General features: G+C 54.9%; 1 protein-coding gene across 2 annotated transcripts; it reads right to left on the bottom strand.

Annotated features, from left to right (window-relative positions):
* Positions 1–6,745: 6,745 nt before the first annotated feature.
* Positions 6,746–16,948, bottom strand: CSK (C-terminal Src kinase). 2 transcript variants are annotated; one of them, XM_039379278.1, is made up of 13 exons: positions 16,930–16,948; positions 11,364–11,441; positions 11,046–11,159; positions 10,415–10,527; positions 9,505–9,724; positions 9,056–9,149; positions 8,914–8,979; positions 8,659–8,758; positions 8,418–8,508; positions 7,939–8,012; positions 7,645–7,840; positions 7,339–7,425; positions 6,746–7,227 (listed from the first exon to the last, which is right to left on the bottom strand). In XM_039379278.1, the coding sequence occupies exons 2-13, from the start codon at positions 11,376–11,378 to the stop codon at positions 7,045–7,047; spliced, it is 1,353 nt and encodes a 450-aa protein (XP_039235212.1). In that variant the 5' UTR covers positions 11,379–11,441; positions 16,930–16,948; the 3' UTR covers positions 6,746–7,044. The 2 variants fall into 2 exon arrangements, with proteins under 2 accessions (XP_039235212.1, XP_027568112.1); XM_027712311.2 differs by lacking the exon at positions 16,930–16,948 and adding an exon at positions 16,200–16,326.
* Positions 16,949–22,241: the final 5,293 nt, after the last annotated feature.

Genomic DNA, 22,241 nt, shown 5'->3' with positions numbered 1-22,241 from the left:
TGGAAGTATTCCCATCTCTGAAAGTGTTCAAGTCCAGGCTGGACAGGGCTTGGTCTAGTGGAAGGTGTCCCTGCCCGTGGCAGGGGATTGGAATAAGATCAGTTTTAAGGTCTCTTCTGACCCAAACCATTCTGTGATTCTATGATTCCATGATTTTATAATATTAATTAGTATTAAAGCTGCTCTCAGTTCCCACAACCCAGACACCCACGAGTTCATCGATCACCTAAATCAGGAGGATGGAGCAGGCACTGATTTTGTTGCATCATTCCCTCGGTCTCTCCATCCCCATTCTCACTCCTGCTCTTCCCTTTGACTTCAGGCGTATTCCAGACCTTGGGGAGTGAGCAATTAATGGCAGCAGCAACATTTCCCTTTCCAGATGGCCAGCCTGGTTTTAACAGACGTTTCTCCCTTTTTTCTTCTCTGTCCATGAAAAATGAGCGTGGATCCAAACCCCAATCCCAGCTTGCAGGAAATAATTTCATTTCTGAAATCTAAAGACAATCTCTGCAGATTAAAACGATGGAACAGCTGTGAAGTGATAGAACAAAGTGACAGAGGGAGAGGGAATCGGCCCATATCCTCCCATTCCCCCCTGTCCAAGGGAAAATTATATCTTAAGAAGAAAATAGATTAAAAAATAATGTATTTTCCTTGGATGAGAATCTGGTCAGCAGTTTGGCAGTGACTGCTGCTGTAAGGACAGCAACACCCTTTTAGGGGTGACAAAAGGGGACCTTTTGTCCTGGTAAAAGCTCTCCTGGCAGAGTAGAGACCCTTGAACGATGCTGGCAGTTCCCTTGAGTTCATCCAAATGTGCAAATTGCCACTGGGATGGGGTAGATCCCTTCAAGGTGCCATTTGGCACAACTCCAGTGTCACCCACAGCATCCCCCACCACGCGGGTGCCCCTGTGGCTGCTGCTCACCCTCAGCTGGCAGCTCAGGAGTCCTCCCAGCTATTTGGAGTGATGACTTTTCACACCAATCTGCCGCTCCCCCTGAGCATTTTCCCATGGAAAACCCACAGAAAATGAATTTTAACCCACAATGAACTGCCACAGCCTGCTTAAAAATAGGCTGGGAGCCAATGTCCCATTGCCAACAGCATGGTCATGTTCCAGCTGTCAGTCTGGGTGAAAAGAGGGACAGGGAGAAGGAAAAGCATCCCTGCTTGTGTCCTTGAGTGCTGGGCAGGTCTGAGCCTTGGATGGGTGCAGAGCAGACTTCGGATGTGGCTGGTCCTGGGAGCTTTGCTCACTCCAGATTTCTCTCTCAGCATCCATTAACAATAAGAGACTGGAAGTCAGGACCGATTTTTTCCAGCTGGGTTAGATGGGTCAGCTCCCACGGAGCCTCCCTGTCTGAGGAACTAAGAGCAAACAGCTCCTGATGAGCAGAAATGCTTGGCCAAGGCAACTAGGTGAAAACGAGCATGCCGTTCCTGGCAGCGCTTTGGGTCTGGTCCCTCGGGATGCTCACTCACCAGGAGATGGATGTACCCCATGGAGGGGGACCACGAGGTTGAGTTTTGCAGCCTCTTGCAGCCCAGGTTTTTTAGGGATGGAGCGAAAGGCAAAGGAAAGGACCTCCAACAAGGTTTTGCATCTCTCCCATCCTTTTGCCTTTTCTTGGAGAGGCCAGTGTCCCACCTGGAGGTAGAGATGAGGGGACAACCAGAGGGTGCAATGAGATGGTAAATGATGCTTCAAGGTAGTTGATTTCCCCGTTTGCTTTTCCTTGGGCAGCTGAACTGTTCCTTATCCCTGAAATATATTCAAGTAAGGATGAGTCATCCATCCTCACAGGACTCTAACCTGTCGTAATGAGATGTAAATCCTTGCATGACCTATTATATTAGCTTATGCTATATCACACATCTCCATGGATTAGACGGGAGGGAGATGAGACATCCCCCCATCGCAGCCTCAGACAAGCCGGCAGAAGTTAAGAGGATCCTCTCTCAGCATTGACACCTGATTTAAATTGGATGCAAGCAGTTCCCTCTGCCATGGTGAGAGAGATCATTCCAGCTCGTCTTTCCACATAACTGGCTCCAAAGGCACAGTTACCACAACTAGGGTTTTATACGATGCTCCAGAGATCCCTGAATGGCCCTGGAGTGGCTGGTTCCTGGAGTGATCCCACAGATTGTAGAGAGGAGTGGAAGGCTTGGTGACCTTGAGCTGCAGTGCCATGCCAATACGGCCATCAAAAGGCCTATCTGATCCTTGTCAGCCTAAAATCCAGGAAAACATAAAGATTTAAACCTTTGAAGACCCTGAGCAGGTGAAGGAATCCTGGAAAGCTACGTGTGTGTGTGCTGGAGCCGCAAAGGGGGGGAAAGGAGAAGGCATTTCCAAAGAAAGCAGGCAGCCTGCTGCCGGGGGAAGTCACACCGGTGCTCGGCAGCTGATTGTCACTTCTGGTGATGGGGACAGGCACTGCCACCCCAGGGACCACTGCGCTCAGCCCTGACCCTGGGTGCAGGGGCAGAGTCACCTACTCTCTTCCCACCTGCTAATGGGGGTGCTCCGATGGGATGGGGACAGGGATACCCTGCTGTGCCCCTCGCTGCTCTGGGCACAGGGATTAAGCAGGGTGACATCTATCCAGATGTTTCCAGTGCTGTTATGGACCACCAGCTCCCAAGAGTTCAGGGTCTTGAGCAAAACATCCCTTCAGAGGGCTATGGGATCCCTTCTAGGAGATCTCTTACTGGGATCAAAGTGCTACCATATCACTGACAGAGGGAATAAAGAAAGTTTAGGATAAGGGTCTTGTAAAATACAAAATAAAATGAATTCCTGGCATGTTACTTGAACAGAGTTCCATAAAGCTGGACTTTGCCTTGGCTGAGGAAGATGGACAGCAGTGCAGCAGGAAGCTTGGTATGGAAATGAAACCAAAGCTGTCTTTTCCTGACCTAGGGAGGCGGTTCCCATGGAAAGCCTTCCCACTCCTATAGAACCAAGATTTTAAGTTCCCAAAATCTGTTGTCATCATCAAAGGATGAAAAAAATCTCAGTGCACACACCTCCTCACCCTCTGCCTGCCCTGGCAGAGCATCCCCTGGGAGCCCCTGAGTGGTTCCTGGGAAGGGAAGCCAGGAGTGGGGATGCTGTTGGGATGTCCCCCCCAATTCCCTTCGAATCCTATGGTCTTATTGTCGTGCCAGTGAGCATGGGGCTGCCCAGACTCATCATTGCTGGGTTTTGGGAGGTTTGGGGTGGGAATGGTCCTATCATGCAGGACATACGTCCTGAGGGATATGGGTTTGGGGTGGGAATGGTCCTGTCATACGGGACATACAGCCCCTGTCCCAAGGGATGGGGTGTTTGGGGGTGCTGTGAGTGCTTTATCAGAAGAGGAAGGGAAGCAAGTCACAGCAGAGAGCCGGGTGGTTGCCTATCCTGCTGGGAGAAGGGATGCTGTGGGGGGTGAGGAAGAAGGTTGGGATGAAGGGGGGGCTCCCATGGCAGTGTCTGCACCGAGCGGTGACACAAATCCACCCGGACAGACATACAGAGCATGTAAACAGGCACATGGGGAGACCATGTGCTGCTTCGTGCCGGTGGTGGAGAGCAAGCCTGGAGCAAAGGCACACGCCAGCTGAAACACACACACGGCCACACAGGCACGCAGCATTCCCACGGGGGATCTTCCCAGCCTTGCCTTCATTTCCTGGAGTGCTCAGAAGATAAAAAAAAAAAAACAAACAGATAGAGAGAGAGGAGCTGAAGAGGTGAACGACATGGAACGGTGATGGGAATGGCTTTGTACGTCATGCTAAAAATAGTCCTTGTGATAAAGTGGATCGCGGAGGGGGAGGAGATGCCGGCAGCGCACAGATGCTGGAGAGGGATGCCAGGGGTTGGGAAGCCCGTGCTCCAAGGTTGGAGCAGAAGGACCATAATTAGAGCTGGTAATTGGCTCCAAGCAGCACTGAGGGAATTAAACAGTGGGGGGCATGTTGCACTCCCTCCTCTTGGGATGGAGGCTTTGGGACCCTGGGAAATGTGAAGGAAGTGGCTGCTGCAGCTGGAACTGGCTTCCTTTGAAGGGGGATTGAGATTTTTGCTTGTTTAGGAGGAGGAAGGCTCTCTGCAGCTCTGTGGGTAGTGGGGAGAAGGCAGGCAGGATGTGGGGACACAGGGAAGAGACAAAGCTCATGGAAGGAGCCCTAATGGAGAAGAGAGAGAATGTCTACTGGGAGCAGAGGGAGCCAGGGTTGGTGCTGGAAGGGATGCTTTGTCCAGGGTGATCCCGGTGAGTCTGTGCCAGGGAGGCAGGTGATGGGTAGGGATGGAAGAGCAAAGCATGTGGTTACTTTGGAGCTGGTCCTTTCACCCCCTGCAGGTTCTGCACACCAAATCCCAGCTCTCCCCAGCCCTGTGCTGATCCATCTGGGATATCAAGGTGCAGCCCAAGCTGGGATCCCGCTCAGGGGTGTGGAGGGGAGAGGCAGGAGAGCTGCCAGAACTGGAGGCTGGATTTCCCAGAGCTTTTTAAACCCTGTGTTCCTGTTCCCTCCTTGCATGCCGTGGTGAAGGTGCAGGGAGAGGAAAGGTCCGTGTGTGCCATCGCACGGACACCGGGGCACTGGCAGTGGGAATAACTCCATGCCTGCTGCTGCCACGGATGATTCACACCGGCTATTTGAGGCACGATGGGAGCTGACACAACTGGGCCCAATGCCAACCTCTTTGCTGATGGGAAGAGGAGGAGAAGGAGGAAGGGGACATGATGTTAGCCAGCACTCAAGAGCCCCAGGGTGTCACTCAGCCTGTCCCCTCTGCTCACACTGCTGCACAGGCTGCCGAGGGGTTCACAGCTGATGGAAAGAGGGAAATCATCTACTGGGATCCGGGCTGTGCATCTCCAGGCAGCAACCCAAAGCAAGGGAGACCCAGTGCCCAGTGGCAGGAGCAACCTGCTCTATGTGGGGAAACTGAGGCACAGACAGTAGTGGCAGGAGGGGCTTGGCAGGATTAAACTCCCTGACTAGTTGTGAAGAACGGGATTTCTCCCAGCAGTTCTCTCTCAGCATCCTCTAATTACATCCTAGAGGGTGCTGAGGCACCAAACACTCTCCCAAAGACCCCCTGGCACCAGGCAGTGCCAGAAATCGGCAGTGTCTGGAGGAGAAAAATCAAAGGCCTAAAGGATTTTTGGGTTAGATTTTCCCCCTTTATTTGATAGCTGGCAGGGGTTTGTCTCCAGTAGTAACCCAGGACAAGGGGACCAAAGGGGACATGGCAGGGGACAGGACCAGAGCTCTCCCTGATGTCTCACATCATGTGAAAGTTCTGGGTATTTCTCACCATTCCCAAAGCCATGTTTCTTGCAGGCTTTGCCTGTAAATGACTTTAATCTTCATAAGCCCAAAAAGTAAAGCTGCTTATCCGGCTGGGGCCTGCCAGAGCACTGGGAGGAACGGGGGGGACGGGGACAAAAGGGGGGGGGTTAGTCCAGGGGAAATGAAACCCTATCAAGCCCATCACATCGCTGTCCTGTCTTCTCTGGACATCCAGACACTCTGGAAGGGGGTCAGAAGCACATCTCCCCTCAGCATGCACAGGATGCATGCACAGGATGCATGCTCCATCCTCCATCCCACACACCCCTGTGTGCCTCTGTCCCAGCACTCCCTATTTTTTCCTTCAACCTCCCTTCAAGAGGAATCTCAGTCTCAATCCTGGTCCAAACCAGATGGAGAGCTTCTGACTCTGGCTTGCCAAGCAGGCAGCCAGCAAAGCCGATGCTCTGAGCATTGTTTAACACTGAATAATTCCCTGTGGATGAAGGGAGCTATTATAAACCTGCTGTGCCAGACACCACCTCCACCCAGCTCCCTCTAAGGCACCAGGGACAACTCCTTTGGGGTTGGGGGTCCAGGACATGGGGGTCCTGCTGCACAAACAGCTTTAGCCCCTTCGTTGAGACAAGCAGGGCAGGGAACAGGGTCCATGAGGTCCAGGAATCAGCCCCAAAATACATTCCCAGGTTTACCCATGCCCGCTACAAGCATCAGAAAGTAAAGCCTGGATTAAAGAGAAGCTTTGGCATCACTTGGCAGCTTCATCGCTGTCACAACTCACCAGTTCTCATGGGCAGGATGGAGGCAAGTGATGCCCAAGCTACTCCTCCCACCTATGTGGGGACCCTGGGCAGAAATAGGGGGGTCCACCCCCACCTTTTACCCTGCCGAGGGATCCCAGGACCCCAGGGAGCAGAGCCGGCGACAGAGGGGCAGTGAGGCGGGATGTGCCGCGTCCGTATGGAATGGTTTTTTTTCTTTAATTACAGTTTTTAATCTCACAGTTGGTAGCATTACATGAGAATAAAGCACTGGACAGGACTGGAAAAAAAGGCCTCTGGAGACAGCATGCAAACATTGCAACGAGTTTAAAGCAAAACAACCCAAAAAAAAGAAAGCATCTGGCGGGGACGCGGCCACGCTCTCCCGACCGGGCGGCGAGTCCAGCGTCAACCCGTCAACCATCACGTCTGTCGCTGGGGGTTTCCTTTTCGTGTGTCCATTTCATTGGGTGGAGTGAGAGTAGCGCCGGGGGGGCAACCGGCCGGGCGCGCGCGCGCGCGCGCGCGGTCGGCGGTTTGTTGTTTGGGCGTGGTTGGTGTCGTGTAATTCCGTAAAAAGAAGATGCGGGCGGACGGGAGGAAACGCCCAGCGCGCAGCTGGGCCCGGCTGGAACTAATAAAAAAAACCCAAAAACACCAACAAAGCCCCCCCCCCAAAAAAAACTAAGAAAACAACAACAAAAAAAAATCCACAAAAATATAAAAAAAAAAAAAAAAAAGCCTGGGAGACGGAAAAAAAAAAACCAACCCACCCCAAACCTGGAAAATAAAATAAAAACTGACAGATTTGGAAGTTTGGAAGCAACCGGGGGACTGGGGTGGGGAGGATACCCCCGGGGCTCCCTCCTGGTGCCAGGGCTGGGCAGGGGGGCTGCCCACACCCCTGTCCCACCCCCAGCATGGGTCCCCCCCCGGCTGCCGGAGTGGGCGAGCCCCCCCCTCACAGGTAGAGCTCCTTCTCTTTGATATGCACTAGCTGTTCACGGAGCTGGTGGAAGGACGGCCGGTGGCCAGGGTCCAGGGTCCAGCACTTCTTCATCACCTCGTAGACGACGGCCGGACAACCGTCCGGAGCATCCATCTTATAGCCCTTCTCCACGCGGGGCACCACGTCCTTCAGGGGCTGGGGGTACAGGGGCGGGAATCAGGATGTGAGGGTGTGGGTTCTCCCCACAAGCAGGGGCTCAGTGCCCTCAAAAACCAGCCCTGAGGCACCGGGGCGGTCCTCACTTACAATTCTCGGATAAGGCACTCGCCCGAAGGAGTAGATTTCCCAGAGGAGGATCCCAAAGCTCCACACGTCTGACTTGGTGGAGAATTTCTGGAGGGAGGGGAAAGAAGCCCTGTGAGCAGACTCAGGCAGGGATGGGGGGCAACACTTCTTCCCCACCCTCAGGGCAGCTGGTCGTGGGGTCAGACAGCGGGAAGTGGCACTCAAGCACCATCTCTGCATGGAAAATTTGGGGCAGCCCAGAATGTGCCCCCTTCCTGCAGCCTCCTCCATATCCATGAAGTCCGGGGCACCCCTCTGCTCACCCACCTTTTCTCTAAGTGCTTCTGGTGCTGTCCACTTGACTGGCAGCTTCCCCGTGTCCTGTGTGGAGGAGGCTTCCTTGGTCAGCCCGAAATCGCTGACCTTTGCGATGTTGTCCTCCGAGACCAGCACGTTCCTCGCTGCTAGGTCGCGGTGGACAAAGTTGTTGGCTTCCAGGTACTCCATGGCTTCACAGACATCTCTGGGTGGGGTGGAGAGGAGAAGCAGGTTAGCAGGGCAGCCCCAAAGCAGGGGTGGGTGCAGGTCAGGGTGGCGGGCACAGCCTTGTCCTGTACTTACAAGGAGAACTTCAGCAGGCAGTCTGCCCCGAGGACTGACCGCCCACGTGACCGCAGGTAGTCTACTAGGCTGCCCTGGATGGAGGGATGAATGGATGGATAGAGATGACATCATCAGGGTCAGCATCCCACCTGCTGCCCCCTCCCACCTCATCAGGACCCAGGGATGATGTCCCTTCCACATGGGGCAGGACCAGGGGATGATATCCCTTCCCCTGTGGGGCAGGACCCGTGGATGATGCCCCTCCCTTGGGCAGGATGTGGGGATGCCAACCCTCCCTTGGAGCCAGCAATGGGGATGCCAACCCTCCCTTGGAGCCAGCAATGGGACACGACACCTCCAATCACCACGGTGGCCCCAGGGAGATGCCACCCAAGCTGGGATGACCCAGCTGGTCTGCCAGGGTGAACCCCCAGGGTCCTGGTGGGGGGGCAAAGGGGACAGAATGAGAGGCCAGGTGGCCGGGGTGGAGGTCTCACCTTGGCCATGTACTCGGTGACGATGTAAAGGCCACTTTTCTCCTCCACAATCACCCCCAGGAGCTGCACCAGGTTGCTGTGTCGGAGTTGCCTGCGTGGCATAGGAGGGCTCAGGCAAAGGCTTTTAGGAGAAGGGGCACTCCCATGGTCCCTGCAGTATCAGGGACCACCCACCCTTGCTCATAGGGACAGAGGTGTCCCCTCCCTCCCGCTGTCCTCCCCTGGTGATGGTGACACTCACGTCATGACAGATGCCTCTGCCAGAAAGGCCTGCGCTGTGGCGTCGTTTTTAATGCACTTCACGGCGACTTTGTTCCCCCGGTAATCCCCCAGCATCACGTCTGCAGGCCAGGAGAGATGGGCATAGGAGGCACTGGGAAGCATCCTGGCTTCCTGGGGCCCCAACCGCACCCTTAGGGCGCTAACAGAAGACCAGCCCCAACCACCCATGCTCCCCGACTTAGGGCCACCGCAGCACTGGGGACACTGGGATCACCTCCGAATTCCCCTTTGCCAATGATCTGTAGCAACTTGAGGTCCTTCATGTTGAGGGCCCAGCCACCTGCGTGAGGGAAAAAGGGGAGTGAGGGGGTGCTAGGTGGGTTCCCAGGAGCCAGGGAGGGGGCATGGCCACTCACTGCGAGAGAACTCGTCCTGCGCTGCCACCGTCCCCTCCATCACCTTCGGTTTGATGAGGCGGGTGCAGAGCCCGTCTGCGTCTGTGGTGTAATGCTGGGGGGGACACAGTGGGTGTGTGGGTGACACCTTGGCGTGGGAATCCCACCAAGGCGATGCCAGGCTCTGGGATCCCACCAGGTGGCAGCACGAGGCCACAGATGGGCCTGGTGAGGGCTCGGCGGTCCCTCCTCCTGGTCCCCTTGTCCCCTAAGCATCCTGCCCCTGTCCCCACTCCTTGCTCCAGGGGTCTGTCCCCAGCATCCCCACCCCATGGGGTCAGCAGAAAAGGTCCCACCACCTCCTGAGCTCCAGACTTGCAGCCCCACAAGCTCTGATGTCCCTGTATGTCCCCTTCCAACCTCAGGCTATGATCTGAGGGGGACCGGAGCGGTGGCAGCTCAGGCCTCACCTCCACCAGCTGCATGAGATTCTCAAAGTAGACCTCCTCATCGATGCTCAGCTTGCTGGAGGAGTAGATGATGCGGTAGTGCTCCACCTTCCCCTCACAGCTCACACACAGAGTGTAGTCCCCGGGATAGTTGGTGCTCTCCCGCACCAGGAAAAGCCCCGTCTCGGGAGGGTACAGCAGCCGCTCCGCCTGCTCCCGCGTGATCTTCCCATGAAACCACCTGCAACAGAGCACGCAGGGCAGGTTAAGGGCTAGGGATGTCCTGGTTGGATCCCTGTGGGACTGTATTTGGGAGGGACAGTATATGGAGCAGCAGCTTCCATCCCTGCCTGCACGGAGACAGCTTGTCCACACTCCTCCTTGCTGTCCCCATCCACCCCATGACACAGCTCCTTCCATGGCATCATGCTCCCCTCCTCCTGGTCCCCAACCTGGGATTCAGGCCCTCTGCACACTCCTAGGAGCTTCCTCCTCCCAGCTCCCCCAGACTGGGAGTCACTGGCAGCTCTGGGATGCAGCAGGAATATCGAAACCATCCACCTATCTATCCATCTGCCTATCTCCCACCCCTCCTCTACAGACCCTGTTCCAACCTTCCTTCTTCCTCCCAGAAGCCTTTACAACCCCAACTTCAGGTAAAAAAACAGTTTGAAATGCAACCAAACAATCCATCACATTTGCAGCCATGCAGGCAGCTCCCAAGGCATTCAGAGCTCTCTGCAGCAGCAAATCCCAATCCCAAATCCAAGCTGTTGGGAAGCCTGAGCCCCCGCCTCTTATGCCTTCTGACCTTGCCAAGCCCCGTGAGGAATGTCACCTCTGCTGGGACACGGCTCTGAACACAGGGATGCTCCAGACCAAGCCATCTCCCCCAAAATTCACCTTGGCAGAGTCCCAGTTGGATACTCACGGCATGAGGCTGAGCTTGATCCCAGCTTTCACTCCTTCCCGCTTCTGGACGTAGTTAGCAGGGATGATGCCCTCCCGGCCCACCTTGTTCTTTGCCTTGTACCAGTTGGGATCCTGTGGGAACAGCAGGATGTCACAACAAGCCTGTGGCCTCAGGAGACAGCTACATCCCACCCAAGGAGCCCACAGGGGTGTCAGCACTGCCCTGGGGATTCCCCAAGCACCCTGGTATCCCCTTCCTGAACTGCAGGAAGGATGGGATGGGCAGGGGATCAGGGTCACTGCTGGAACCAGCAAAAACTCTGATGCTGCTGGCCCCACGGGGGTCACTGTGATCCCCCTCCCAGCCTGCTGGGCAACTTGGAGCTCCCCAAACCCACAGCCCCTCTTTTCCTTCCCCAGAGTCAAGCCCGGTGTCGCTTCCTCTCCCGTCTCTCCTCTACGTCCCAGGAGGCGCTTACATTTCGGAGAAACCTTAACTAACGAGGCCAGGAATTAATTAACCAAACATGTGGCCCGATTCCTGCCCAGCGGGACTGCCAGGACCAGGGGATCCCATTGGCACATGTCGTGGGATGGAGGAATGGCGTCCCATGGAAATCCTGGCATGGGGGGTGGCAGGGACACCTTACCTTGGTGACAGCAACAATGGTAAGGACATCTCCTTTGCTGAAGGGCAGGTCCTGCTCAGCGGTACCGTGGAAGTTGTACTTGGCGATACATTCTGTACCGGACGGCCAAACAGCCTGCCCGGGAAGAGGGAATGGCATCAGAGCCTTGGATGGGCACATCACCCAGCCCTGAGCCACCCCTGACCCTCAGGGACCCCCCTCACAAGCTCCCATCCCTCTGGTGCAAACCCAAACGGGATTTACTTAAACCAAGTTTCCCCATGTCCCTCCTGAGCACAGGGGCTGCTCCATCCCTGTCTGTCCTCATCCAGAGCTCACCTGCATCCCTGACATCTTCTCAGGAGGTTGGGGGGCGCGAATCTCACAGGGGGGACACGTCACTTGGTACCATGAGACCTGCACAGGGGGAAAGGATGACTGAGAACTGGGCATGACAGGGACAGACATGTAGGGAGGATGCAGAGGGAGCAGCCTCCCACTAAGGGATGCTTGCAAGCCACGTGAGCATCCCTTCTCCCGCCAAGAAGAGGTCCTGCCTGAGGTGCCGCTTCCAAAATATCCCCAAATAGAGGTGAAAGTGGGAGCTTCGGGTCTGTTCAGCCCCTGCAGTCGGAGACAGGACCAGCATGGAGCTGCTCACCCAGATTACGAGGTATTTACATGGATACAGCTTCTTAAGAGCAGAGTTTTTAAGTGCAGCATCTGCATCGAGTTAAAATACAGTACAATGTGGATGGATGGAGATGCCCAGGGAAGGGAGCCGGGATGATCTCCAGGAGCCCCATACCACTCCTCTCCCAGGCTATGCAGCCAGAGCCCCACTCTCTCTGGAGACCCATGTGTGGAAACAGCCAGCCCTGAGAGCTTCCAAGGCCCAGGATTTAAAAGAAATAAATGTATCTACTCCCTGCAGGATAAAAGCCACTGGGATCCTGGAACACAAGTGTTTCCGTCAGCTCCTAAATCCCAGGGGGATGCACTGAGCAGGGGTGCTGTGTTCCCCCTCGAGGCCCTAGGATGAGTGTGTGGGAGGGGAACAAGCCCGGCTTTATTCTCACCGCTCCAACCCCCGGGAAGGGATGAAGTCACTGGCCCTGGAATCAAACCAGGCTTTCTTGGGCCGGGGCACTGGGGTCATGCTGGGCTGGGGGCACAGAGGGGGATACGGGCAGAGCAACCCCCAAAACCCACCCAAATATTTATTAATTCATTGTATCAATTCAGGGTCATTGGCAGTCACTGCTTCCAGCCCTGCTGTCAGCAACTCAAAGTATTTTGGGAAGGAGGAAGTGAAACAAGGGGCAAGGCTGAGAGACAGGAGGAGGAAGAAGATAAGGGGCAGAACTGTGGGGAGGAAGAGCACGATGAGAACATGGCCCTGTTTCCACCACAGCCATGCCCAGAGCCTTCCGGAAAAGGCTTCATGCTGCCACCAACCAGCTCCTTCACCTTCCCCCAGGGCGGGGACATGACACAAATCGCTTTATTTTCGACATCAGAGAGGAGAAATCAAGTCCTGGATGCTCACCCTAAGGACAGAGTTCAGGGGTCTGAGGACAGAGCGCTGGGGTTTCCAGTGAGCCCATCACTGCAGAGTCAGGTGGGTTTTCTTCCCAGCCAGCTCTGGGGCTGCTGCTGAGGAAAAGCCTCTCGAGATGGCACCCAAACCCAACCTGATGGCACCTGTGAGCCTGGGGAGCCAGGATACAGCCGAGGGAAGAGCTGGGTGATGCTGGGCTGGGGAGCCCCGGCTGGGAGAGCAGCCCCTGAAATGGCTCCAGCTTCAACTCCCTGCCTTTCCAAGGTGACTTTTGATTAAAATTTGGATGGAACAAACATTTCAGCAAAGGAATCCCACCAGTTCGAAATGCAGCACAAGAAGAACAGGGAATACACTACACTCTCTCAGCCCATGGAGGGATTTGGCTGAAGTCTGGAAGGAGCTGGTTTAAGATGTGATGCCTCCGCATCTTAAAGGGAATTTCCCACTGCCGGGGCTACCAGCCCTGTTCCCCATCCAGCAGCTGGTGGGGACACTGAGCAGAAGCCAGTCCTGGGTGTTGCTCAAGGAGCAGCTCGTGCCCAAAGTGTTGAGTCAGCACTTCCCACCGTCCAGGCGTTATTTTAAATATCCAAAAATGAGCAGGATGGCGGTTTCATCCAAGGTGTGACTCCAGCTGAAAAATCCTGGCCAGAGCCAGGTCAGGTTATCAGGGAGCATTCCCTAGAAGGGATGCCCAGGGGTCCATCCCAGGACCACAGCCTACCTGCAGGTTGGAAAAGCCACTTTCCACCCTGCACAGGAGATGGATCTTCCCAATTCCAAGGCCGGTTGTTTGGTCTTTCAGCTCACGGATGTCACCAGCATTTGTATTTGACAAAAGCAGAGAGGATATAAAATTCATAGCCTGCCCTCACAAAGAGTATTATTTTCCCTGCTAAAGAGGAAAGTGCCCCAGCAAACCCCACCAAGAACACGCTCCAGCTGGTCCCAGCTTTTTTATCTTCTCAGATCATGGATATTCATGGCACCGGGCTGTGGTATTGTTATAAACACACACAATAAATTTGCTTTTCAGTTTTAAAGGGGGAGGTGGTTACAGCACCAGAGAGCTGCCCTTTTCAGAGCCCCAACGCCCATCACCCCGGCACGGACCTTCCTCCTCCCGAGCCTCATTTTGTTTTCAATTGTTACCTAATTTCTGCCTCAAAGCTGAGACTTTCCGGGGAGCAGAAGGAAACCACATGCCCCCGAGAGCCCCCAGCTCTGGGGCAGCTGCCACCAGGCCCCCCGAAGGCCTGTGGTGGCCTCATGTGACAGCCAGCAGTTCCTGCTGTGCACGTCACCCACGCCGGCCCCGACCTCGTGCCCGTGGCTGCTTCCGCCCGCCCCGTATTCCTGTGGGATGCTGGGCTGGGAGAAGGACGCGGTGAGGCTGGCAGAGTGGATCCAGAGCTTAAAAGCAGCAACCTCTGCCTTCCAGGAAAACACGGGCATTGCCCCTTCTTTCCTAAAGGAGGATGTGCAGCAGCACATAAAAGAAATTAATAATAATTAAAAAAAATTAGCCAGAGAGCAGCTCGACAGATTTGGCAGAGCCGAGTGCTGGGTTTGGTTATCCTCAGCCCTGACAGGCACGGGTTTGTTCCGTCTGGAAGCTCCCCATTCCCGAATCGGGGCTTGGGATGTGCTCAGGGAACCCACTCTCTGCCAAAATCCACATCCCCTTTTTCTCCCTCGAGCATCCTCTGAGCCAGTCAGTCCAGGAATCCCAGTGATGGATCTCATCCCAACGCTGCACCCTGAGGTTCATCCCCACTGCCGTCCCTCACAGTCCTGTTCCTGGATTTCCTTCCGGGAAGCCTGGCTCGGCAGCCAGGAGCAGGAAAAGGTAGGAAGGGCAGGTACAGTGAATACCTTTGCCATGCTAATAATCCAAAGGGCACCAGGGAAACGAACCAGGGAAACCTTTCCTGTCATTAACCACCAGCCAAAACTGTGTTGTGCCAGACCCACGGGCAGGCTGGGGGAGGAATTTGGGACTCCCAGAGTGAATCCCACCTGAAGAGCGTCATCACCATAAGACGGGGTGGGGGAAAGATGCTGCATTTCCATTTCAAACCCAATTGGGGGAACAGGAAGCACCTGTCCAGCACCAAGATGACTCTATTTAAAATAAAGTTTAGTTGTCAACGGTAGGAAACCTTCATTCCCTATGGAAACAGGCGCGAGGGTGCCATCTGCATCTGCCCCCTTCCGCTCATCCATCTCCCTCTGACCAAAACATCTCCCAGCGAAGTTCTTTAAACTCAAAAAAACCCCCCAAACCAACCCCAAACCAGACAACATCCTCCCTGCCTCTGAAAGATCTTATCGCCTGTTATTGCAATGAACACCCACGATTAGTCTAATCGAAAGAAAAACGTTCCTCCTTCATCTCACCCCTGAGCTCAGAGGGTTTCGGAGCTGTTACCCCAAACCAGCCTCAATTGGGTGCCCCACTGTGAAGAAGGGGAGGGCGTCTTCCTTTTTTTTTCAGGGATTTTAAAATTCTTTTAGAAGAGAAAGAGAAAATGGCTCTGGTCAGACCTGGGGGACAGTCAGAGGCAGGTGGAGGCCCGGAGAGAAGCTGCTCCCGGCCTTCCCACTGCAGAGAGGTTTTCCTGGTCCTCCTCTATCCTACAAAAACTTCAACGGGGTGATTTTCTGCCTACACAAATCAGCCCAGTATCCTGTTCCCAGGTCCTGGAGTGGTCAGGGCATCCCTGAGGATGTGCACAAGGCGTGGAGAGGAGCATGGAAGGTTTCTTTTTGGCAAACACTCACCCGAAACTGAAAAGGTGGGGGAAGGCAGCAGTTGCAGGGGAAAGTGCACCTCAAAACTCTCTGGGTTTGCAAGGGTTTCATCACTCCCATACCACTGATGCTCCATGACAGAGGATGGGGATGCTCCCAAAACCTTCTGCATCCCTCCATGAACCTCTCTGGCCACTCCTTGCCTTGCCAGGATGGGGCCGTGCTCTTGCTTGGGTCCATTGGGGATAAACCCCTGTCCCGGGAGGAAGGCTGCCATCCTCCTTCTCCCGCTCCCCAGCCAGCACACCTTTAATTTTTGGGTTTTTTTTGGACTTTCCCCCCGAATTTTGGGTTTTTTGGGACTTTTTTTTTTTTTTTGCCCGGCGGCACAGCCCCTTTCGCTCTCGCTGAACCAACGAGCAACAGCCGTGGCTATAAATAACCCGCCGCCCGCCTTATTGGCCCCAAAAAAAAAAAAAATCCCCAAATTTAAAAAAATTCAAACCAACAATGAACGCGGCTGCCAATCCCTTTTGACACCCGGGTCCCTCCTCCCATCTCAAAGCCCCCGCTCCCAAGGGCCTTTGTATGGGATGGGGATGGAGCGGGAGGAGGACTTGGTACCCCCGGCCGGGTTTGGGGTGCGGTGGCACCCCCGCCACGGGAAGGGATGCTGCGGGGGTCCCTCTCTCTCTCTCTCCCTGCAGGATAGGGAGGGGGGCGAGGTGTCCCCGGGGACCGCGGCGGGGCGGGAGCGGCTGCGCCGGGGTCACCGGGGGTCAGGCGGGGCCGGACCCCGCCCCCCACGCCCCATTGTCCGCGCCCCGCTCCCCCAGCCCGGCGCCCCCATCACTCACCTCCCTCCGGGCAGGGGCTCAGCCCGCCGCCGGCTGCTCCATGCGGCGCCACCGGGGCCTCCGGGCTCGGCTGGGCCGGCGGGGGGGCGCGGGGGGGGCGGAAGGGGCGGGGGAAGCCGGAGCCGCCGCCGCCGCCGGAGCGCGGCGGGGCCCAGCGCGGTGCGGGGGCCGCGGGGTGCGGAGGTGCGGGGCGGGCGGGGGGTTCCGGGGCGGCGGGGCCGGAGGGGCGGACGGACGGACGGACGGACGGACGGACACAGGGAAGGAGGGAGGGAGGGAGCGGCGCCCGGAACCGGAGCGCCCCGAGCCGCACCGCGCATGCGCCGGGCGCACCGCGCCGGCAGCGGGGCGGGGGCACCGGGCGGCGCGCGGCGCCACCTGCCGGCGGTCGGAGGCACTGCCACCGGGAGGGAGGGAGGGACACCGGGAGGGAGGGAGGAACACCGGGAGGGAGGGAGGGACACCGGGAGGGAGGGAGGGACACCGGCACTGCCACCGGGAGGGAGGGAGGGACACCGGCACTGCCATCGGGAGGGAGTGACACCGGGAGGGAAGGAGGGACACCGGGAGGGAGTGCCACCAGCACTACCACCGGGAGTGCCACCGCCACCCGCACCGCCAGCGGCGGCCGGACCTGCAGCGGCAGCGGCACTGCCACCGGCACCAGTACCGGCACCCCTGCAGGCACCGGGACCGGTAGCGGGACCGACGCCGGCATCGGGAACGGCACCTGCACCGGGACCAGCAACGGAAGAGACAGCGGCAACGGGACCCGCGCCGGCAATGGGAACGACACCGGCGACGGCACTGGGAGCGGCACCGGGACCAGCACCGGCACTAGCACCGGAATTCACACCGGAGCGGCACCGGGACCAGCACCGGCACTAGCACCGGAATTCACACCGGAGCGGGAACGCCAACGACTCTGGGAGCGGGAGCGGCACCGGCAGCGGGACTGCCAGCGGCGCCCGCACGGGGACCGGTAACGGGACCCACATCGGCACCGGGAACGACACCGGCACCGCACCCGCACTGGCACCGGGACCGGCCCCTCCGTTCCTGCCCGGGCCGGGTGTGCTCGGTGTGTGCTCACATGGGCACAGAATAGTACTAAAATGATGTAAAATGCCAATAAAATAATAAAAATCATTAAAACCCAACAATAAATAACAATAAAATGGGCAAATAACAATTTATAACATATCGTTTGACTGAAGTAATAACTGTATTATACTACACTATGATATGAATAATATAATACCAGAACCAATCTATTATTCTGTGGTTCTACAAGATAATACAATAATATTAATAATAAAATAAGTTATAATATAATATAATAAAAGAAAAATTATAAAATGCACAAATAGGAAATTAACAATCTAATATACAGTATAACAATATGATGTGACATGATATGGTAATATTATGATATGAGATAACATAAGATAGTATAACATATATAATATAATATAGCATACTATACTATACTATACTATACTATAATATAATATAATATACTATACTATACTATACTATACTATACTATAATATAATATAATATAATATAATATAATAATTTCTGGATGATCTTTAAGATCCCTTCCAACCCAACTCACTCTCTGATTCTGTGTCTCAAGAAGATAACAATAATAATAATAATAATAATAAAGCAGTAAATAATGATAAATTGCTCAAATAACAAAGTAATAATATATAACATGGCATCACATAAAAATATCATAAAGCATAACATCATATAATGTCATATAACAACATGATGTGACATGATAATATAGAATAGAATTAATGGAATTAATAGAATTATTTGATGATCTTTAAGGTCCTTTCCAACCAGACCCATTCTCTGGTTTCATGGTTCTATAATATCAACAACAACAAAAAATAGTAATAAAAATGGTGATGATAATGGGGTGAGAGTGGGGGTCTGGCTGCAGCAAGGAGGGCAGAGAGCAGGGGTCTGTCTTGGGGTCTCCCCCACCATCTCCCACCCCTCACTGCAGCATCCCAGGGTCTACGGGGATGTCTGTTGGAGAGATGGCATCCCCTGCACTGCAGCCTGCAAACATCCCTTGGTCTGCTCCAGCAAGGGAACATGATGGAGAGAAGAATGGGAGGGGGGAAACAGCCTCTGGGTGTCCCATCACTTTTCCTTATCCACCACCTTGGGATGGTCAGGTATTGGCTCATCCCTGGGACATCCATGCCCTGGGAAGGGTGCAGGCCCATAGGTGTGTTCCTCACTGGAATGCCAGGGTGACACTGAGGTGTTTGTCACTTCCTGCCCCAGCACCAGCACCGGCACCATCACACACAGCGAAGCAGGAAGTCTGGGTACCGGCCTACCACCAGCTTTTGTCTGGCCCTCACTTCTCCCTGTCCCTCAGCATCCCAACCAGAATGTGATGGCATGGGAAGAGATTGTGGCCACTGGGAGTGACACCCCCATGGATGTATCTCCTGATGGAGGATGCAAAAAATAAGCTCGGAGCCCTGGTCCTGGATGGCTGGGAGGGAAGGATGATCTCCCTGGGATGAGGGGACTGGGAAGACGTGACAGAGGGAATGAAGGGACTGGGAAGAGTGATGGAGATGGATCTGAAGGGGAAAAAGGGACCCCAGGGGGGAGGGAAAGTCAGGGTCCAGAATCAGGGAGATCCCAGCAGCCAAGGGAGTAGGTTGCAAAGCCCAGCTCATTATTAGGAAGCACATCCTTGCTCCAACAGTATGCAGGAAAGAGCCAGGGACCTGCTGCTGGACTCAGGCATCCCTTCACAGCCCCAAGTTTCCCCGAGGGTCTGGTGGGTTCATTTGGCACCAGGGAGGTGTGGAAGGGGCTCGTCCTCGCCCAGCCTCCAGCAGAGCCGTGCTGGGAGGAACTGAAACCAGCTCGTGCACCAGAAATGCATTTGTGTTTGCAAGCCCAAACCCATCCACGCACGCATCAGTGCACCCACCCGGCCTTGCACACACTCCCACACTCCCCTGCACAGTCACAGGATGTTTTGTGTGACAGTTAACTAGAATTCCAGAAATATCCTTATCACAGCACCACTGGAGCCAGGAGTCTCCCCTCCCTGGGTCTGGGGAGCAGCACAAAGCTGATGGGTCTCAGCTCTTGGGTGAAAAGACCAGACATGAACCCAGCGTGGTGGGGAATTGTGCCCAGTCCCAGGTTTTCCCAGTTCATCAGGAAGAGATAGATCCTCCAACAAATGCACAGCAATGGTTACTCAGAGCTGCCACAGGAGTTTTTTCTCCCCCTGAAACTCCAAGACCATCAGCATTCCCAGGGATGGCTGGAAGGGTGATGGATGATATGGTGATGTGGCTGAGGCTGGTCCATGCAGGAGATACAGAGGGGAATCCTCCAGGCACAGCTGCTGCAATGCCCTGTCTGGAATTTTTCCCGGGACGGGTCTTGGTTTGAGGGTGTGATTCCCTGGTTGGAAGGGAAGGATGAATTTGGTCACGGCAGGCGAGGCATGGATGGCCATCTCCCTGCCTTGCACCAGGAGAGGGGGCCCTTCAGCCGGCTGAAATCAGTAGGAAAAGGGGAAATAAAAGAAAGGGGAAAAAATGCAACAGAGGAGGAGCCGACGGTGAAATCCCGACCGAGTGAAGGACGGGCAATTGCCTGCCCTGTCTCTGCCTCTTCTCTGCATCCCCCGGCTGGTGTAGTCCCTGCGGGGCGGTGGGTTTGGTGCCTTTGAGGGATTCTGGCAGCGCAGGCAGGATGAGAAGTGGTGGGCAGGGAAAGGGAAGGGCTGCTGCCTTGGATGTACGAGACAGCAAAGAATCCTCAGGTGGTGGCTGGGAACATCAGAGTAAAGTCAGCATGAAAGCTCCCAGCTCATTCCACCCTGGAGAATTCCTCTTCCAGCTGAAAAACCCCCAAAGTGAACCAGGTTTGGCTGGTTCTGCGGCTCCCAGAGCTCCCGGGGATGGTAAGGGATGCGGGATGCCCTGCAGGGTGGTCAGCCTCCTAGAAATCCCCCTCCCCAGATGTTCCTCCCCACAAAAAAAGTCCCATCGGGGTAAAACCCGTTGCTCCTCTCTGCCCAGCAGCCACAGGCACTGGCGGAGCTGGTGTGACAGGTGCCACGGGAGGGCGTTCATGTCCCAAATCCCAGCGGGAGGGGACAGTGAATTAGGATCCTGCTCCCTCCATCCCAAGACTGAATTCTCGGTGGGCTTCTCCCCCCATGCCAATCCCAAAACCCCCTTGGATGTGGAGAACAGCCTCATTTCAAGGGCTCATGGGAATGGGAAGCCTTTATTCCCGGGATGTTTTTAATCAAAGTCGAGCAGGTTGGGGATGCTGGCTCTCCCAGCACTGGGGATGTACAGGTGACTGCCAGCCCTGAGTGCATCCAATCTCCCCTTCTCCTTTTCCTTTCCCCCACGGAAAATCACGCCAGAGTGGGTGTACAGCCAGGTTTGAGGAGATTCCCGGGGGCCTGGAGCTTTTCCTGAGCAGCACTTTGCATGCAAGGGAGCAGTTATCTCTACATCTCTGCTGTTCCCTTCTCAACCTGGGAACAAACTCCATCCTTACCTGCCTTCACGTCCTCTGATTCACGGGTACCTTGTACCTCTAATGGCAAAGGGCAGTTGATCAACCCCAAAGCTGTCTCCTTTCCATGGGGAAGAGGGAGGGGAGGGATGAGAGGAGGAAGAAGGGTTCACACTGATTTGGGAGCCCCTGTAGCAGAGACATACAGCCCCTGAGCAGAGACATGTACCATGTTTAATGTGTCCAGCTCCACTGTCTTAAGCTCTGCTCCATCCACGGGTTCAACCTGGATGGAGCAGAGAACTAACATCTTCCCAAACACACCATGGAGGAAATTTCACCAGGGGAAGGCCCCACCAGCTCCAGCACCCCAGAAGCTTCTCATGAAGTCTGAGCAGAGATTTTTTTGCCCAAAAAAGGGTAATCAGAAACCAGTTCAAGGCATGGGAGATCCCAGCTCTGTCCCAGTGGAGATGCAATGAGAAAGATGGTGTTGGGGGGTTTTCCTCTGTCACCAGTGTTGGAGACAAGCAGCAAAAGCAAGACACACAAGCATTAATCCCCATGGGGAGATGATTCCTGATAACAGATCTGAAACAGCCAAAGGAAAGAAATTAGAAATGCAGCATTCATTTTTAATCAGGAGGGTCATTAATGTTGGAGCAACTCCTCTCTTCCTTCCATCCACGAGGAAGAGTCACAAAGTGGTATATCTGGCCCATTTTGGGGCTGGAGACAGGCTTTCCCAGGGAGGAGATGCCACCAACCTGAATGCTGGTATCAGGCAGGTGTCTGAGCTTGAGGGAGAAGATGTGTGCCTGCCTGGACTTTTTCCTGTGGGAATGAGGGTGCTGGGAGCATTGCTCCCCTTTGAAAGAGGAGCTGGAGCCCTGTTGCCATAACTGATCTCATGACTCATTTTAAAACCTACCATAAAAGTAATTGACCATGGAGTGATCAAAGCTCCCCTGGCTTATCACTGCCCCCAATTCCAGTAAAGGAATTGTGGCACTTGCAGGCTACCCAGGGAGTAATTGGAGGGCTTAATTGAGGAAGGTTGTTAGGGGCAAGCAAAGATAGGGGAGATGGGGTCCCTTACTTACTATGAGCAACTGAGGCTTTCACGGCAGTGATGATGAATAGGGGAGGTTTAGGTTGGATGTTAGGAAAAGTTTCTTCCCCCAGAGGGTGGTCAGGCACTGGAACAGGCTCCCCAGGGCAGTGGTCATGGCCCCAAGCCTGCCAGAACTCAAGGATCCTTTGGACAATGCTCTCAGGCACATGATGGGATTCTTGGGGTTGTCTTGTGCAGGACCAGGAGTTGGACTCAATGATCCTTGTGGGTCCCTCCCAACTCAGGAGATTCTATTCTATTATATTGTGAACGCCAGCAGGAAAACTGGGACCCACCTGCAGTCACTGGGCTGTTGGATGAGATGTCCAAGAGATATCAGACCAAGGTCCCAGGGGTTCCTCCTGCCTGTGCAAGGTGCTTGGAGAGGTCT

This window comes from Pipra filicauda, unplaced genomic scaffold, assembly GCF_003945595.2.
Source record: "Pipra filicauda isolate LSUMZ 115617 unplaced genomic scaffold, ASM394559v2 scaffold161_size1661140_pilon, whole genome shotgun sequence".
NCBI classification, from domain to species: Eukaryota; Metazoa; Chordata; class Aves; order Passeriformes; family Pipridae; genus Pipra; species Pipra filicauda.
This window is presented reverse-complemented; position numbering and strand designations above follow the sequence as displayed.

Bases quoted from the DNA above. Each gene is read 5' to 3' on its own strand.
- CSK (XM_039379278.1), bottom strand. The intron at 7,841-7,938 runs GTAAGTACAGGA...CACCCCACCCAG, and splicing joins TGCCTGCTGAAGTTCTCCTT to AGATGTCTGTGAAGCCATGG. The intron at 7,228-7,338 runs GTAAGTGAGGAC...CTGTACCCCCAG, and splicing joins GAGTGCCTTATCCGAGAATT to CCCCTGAAGGACGTGGTGCC.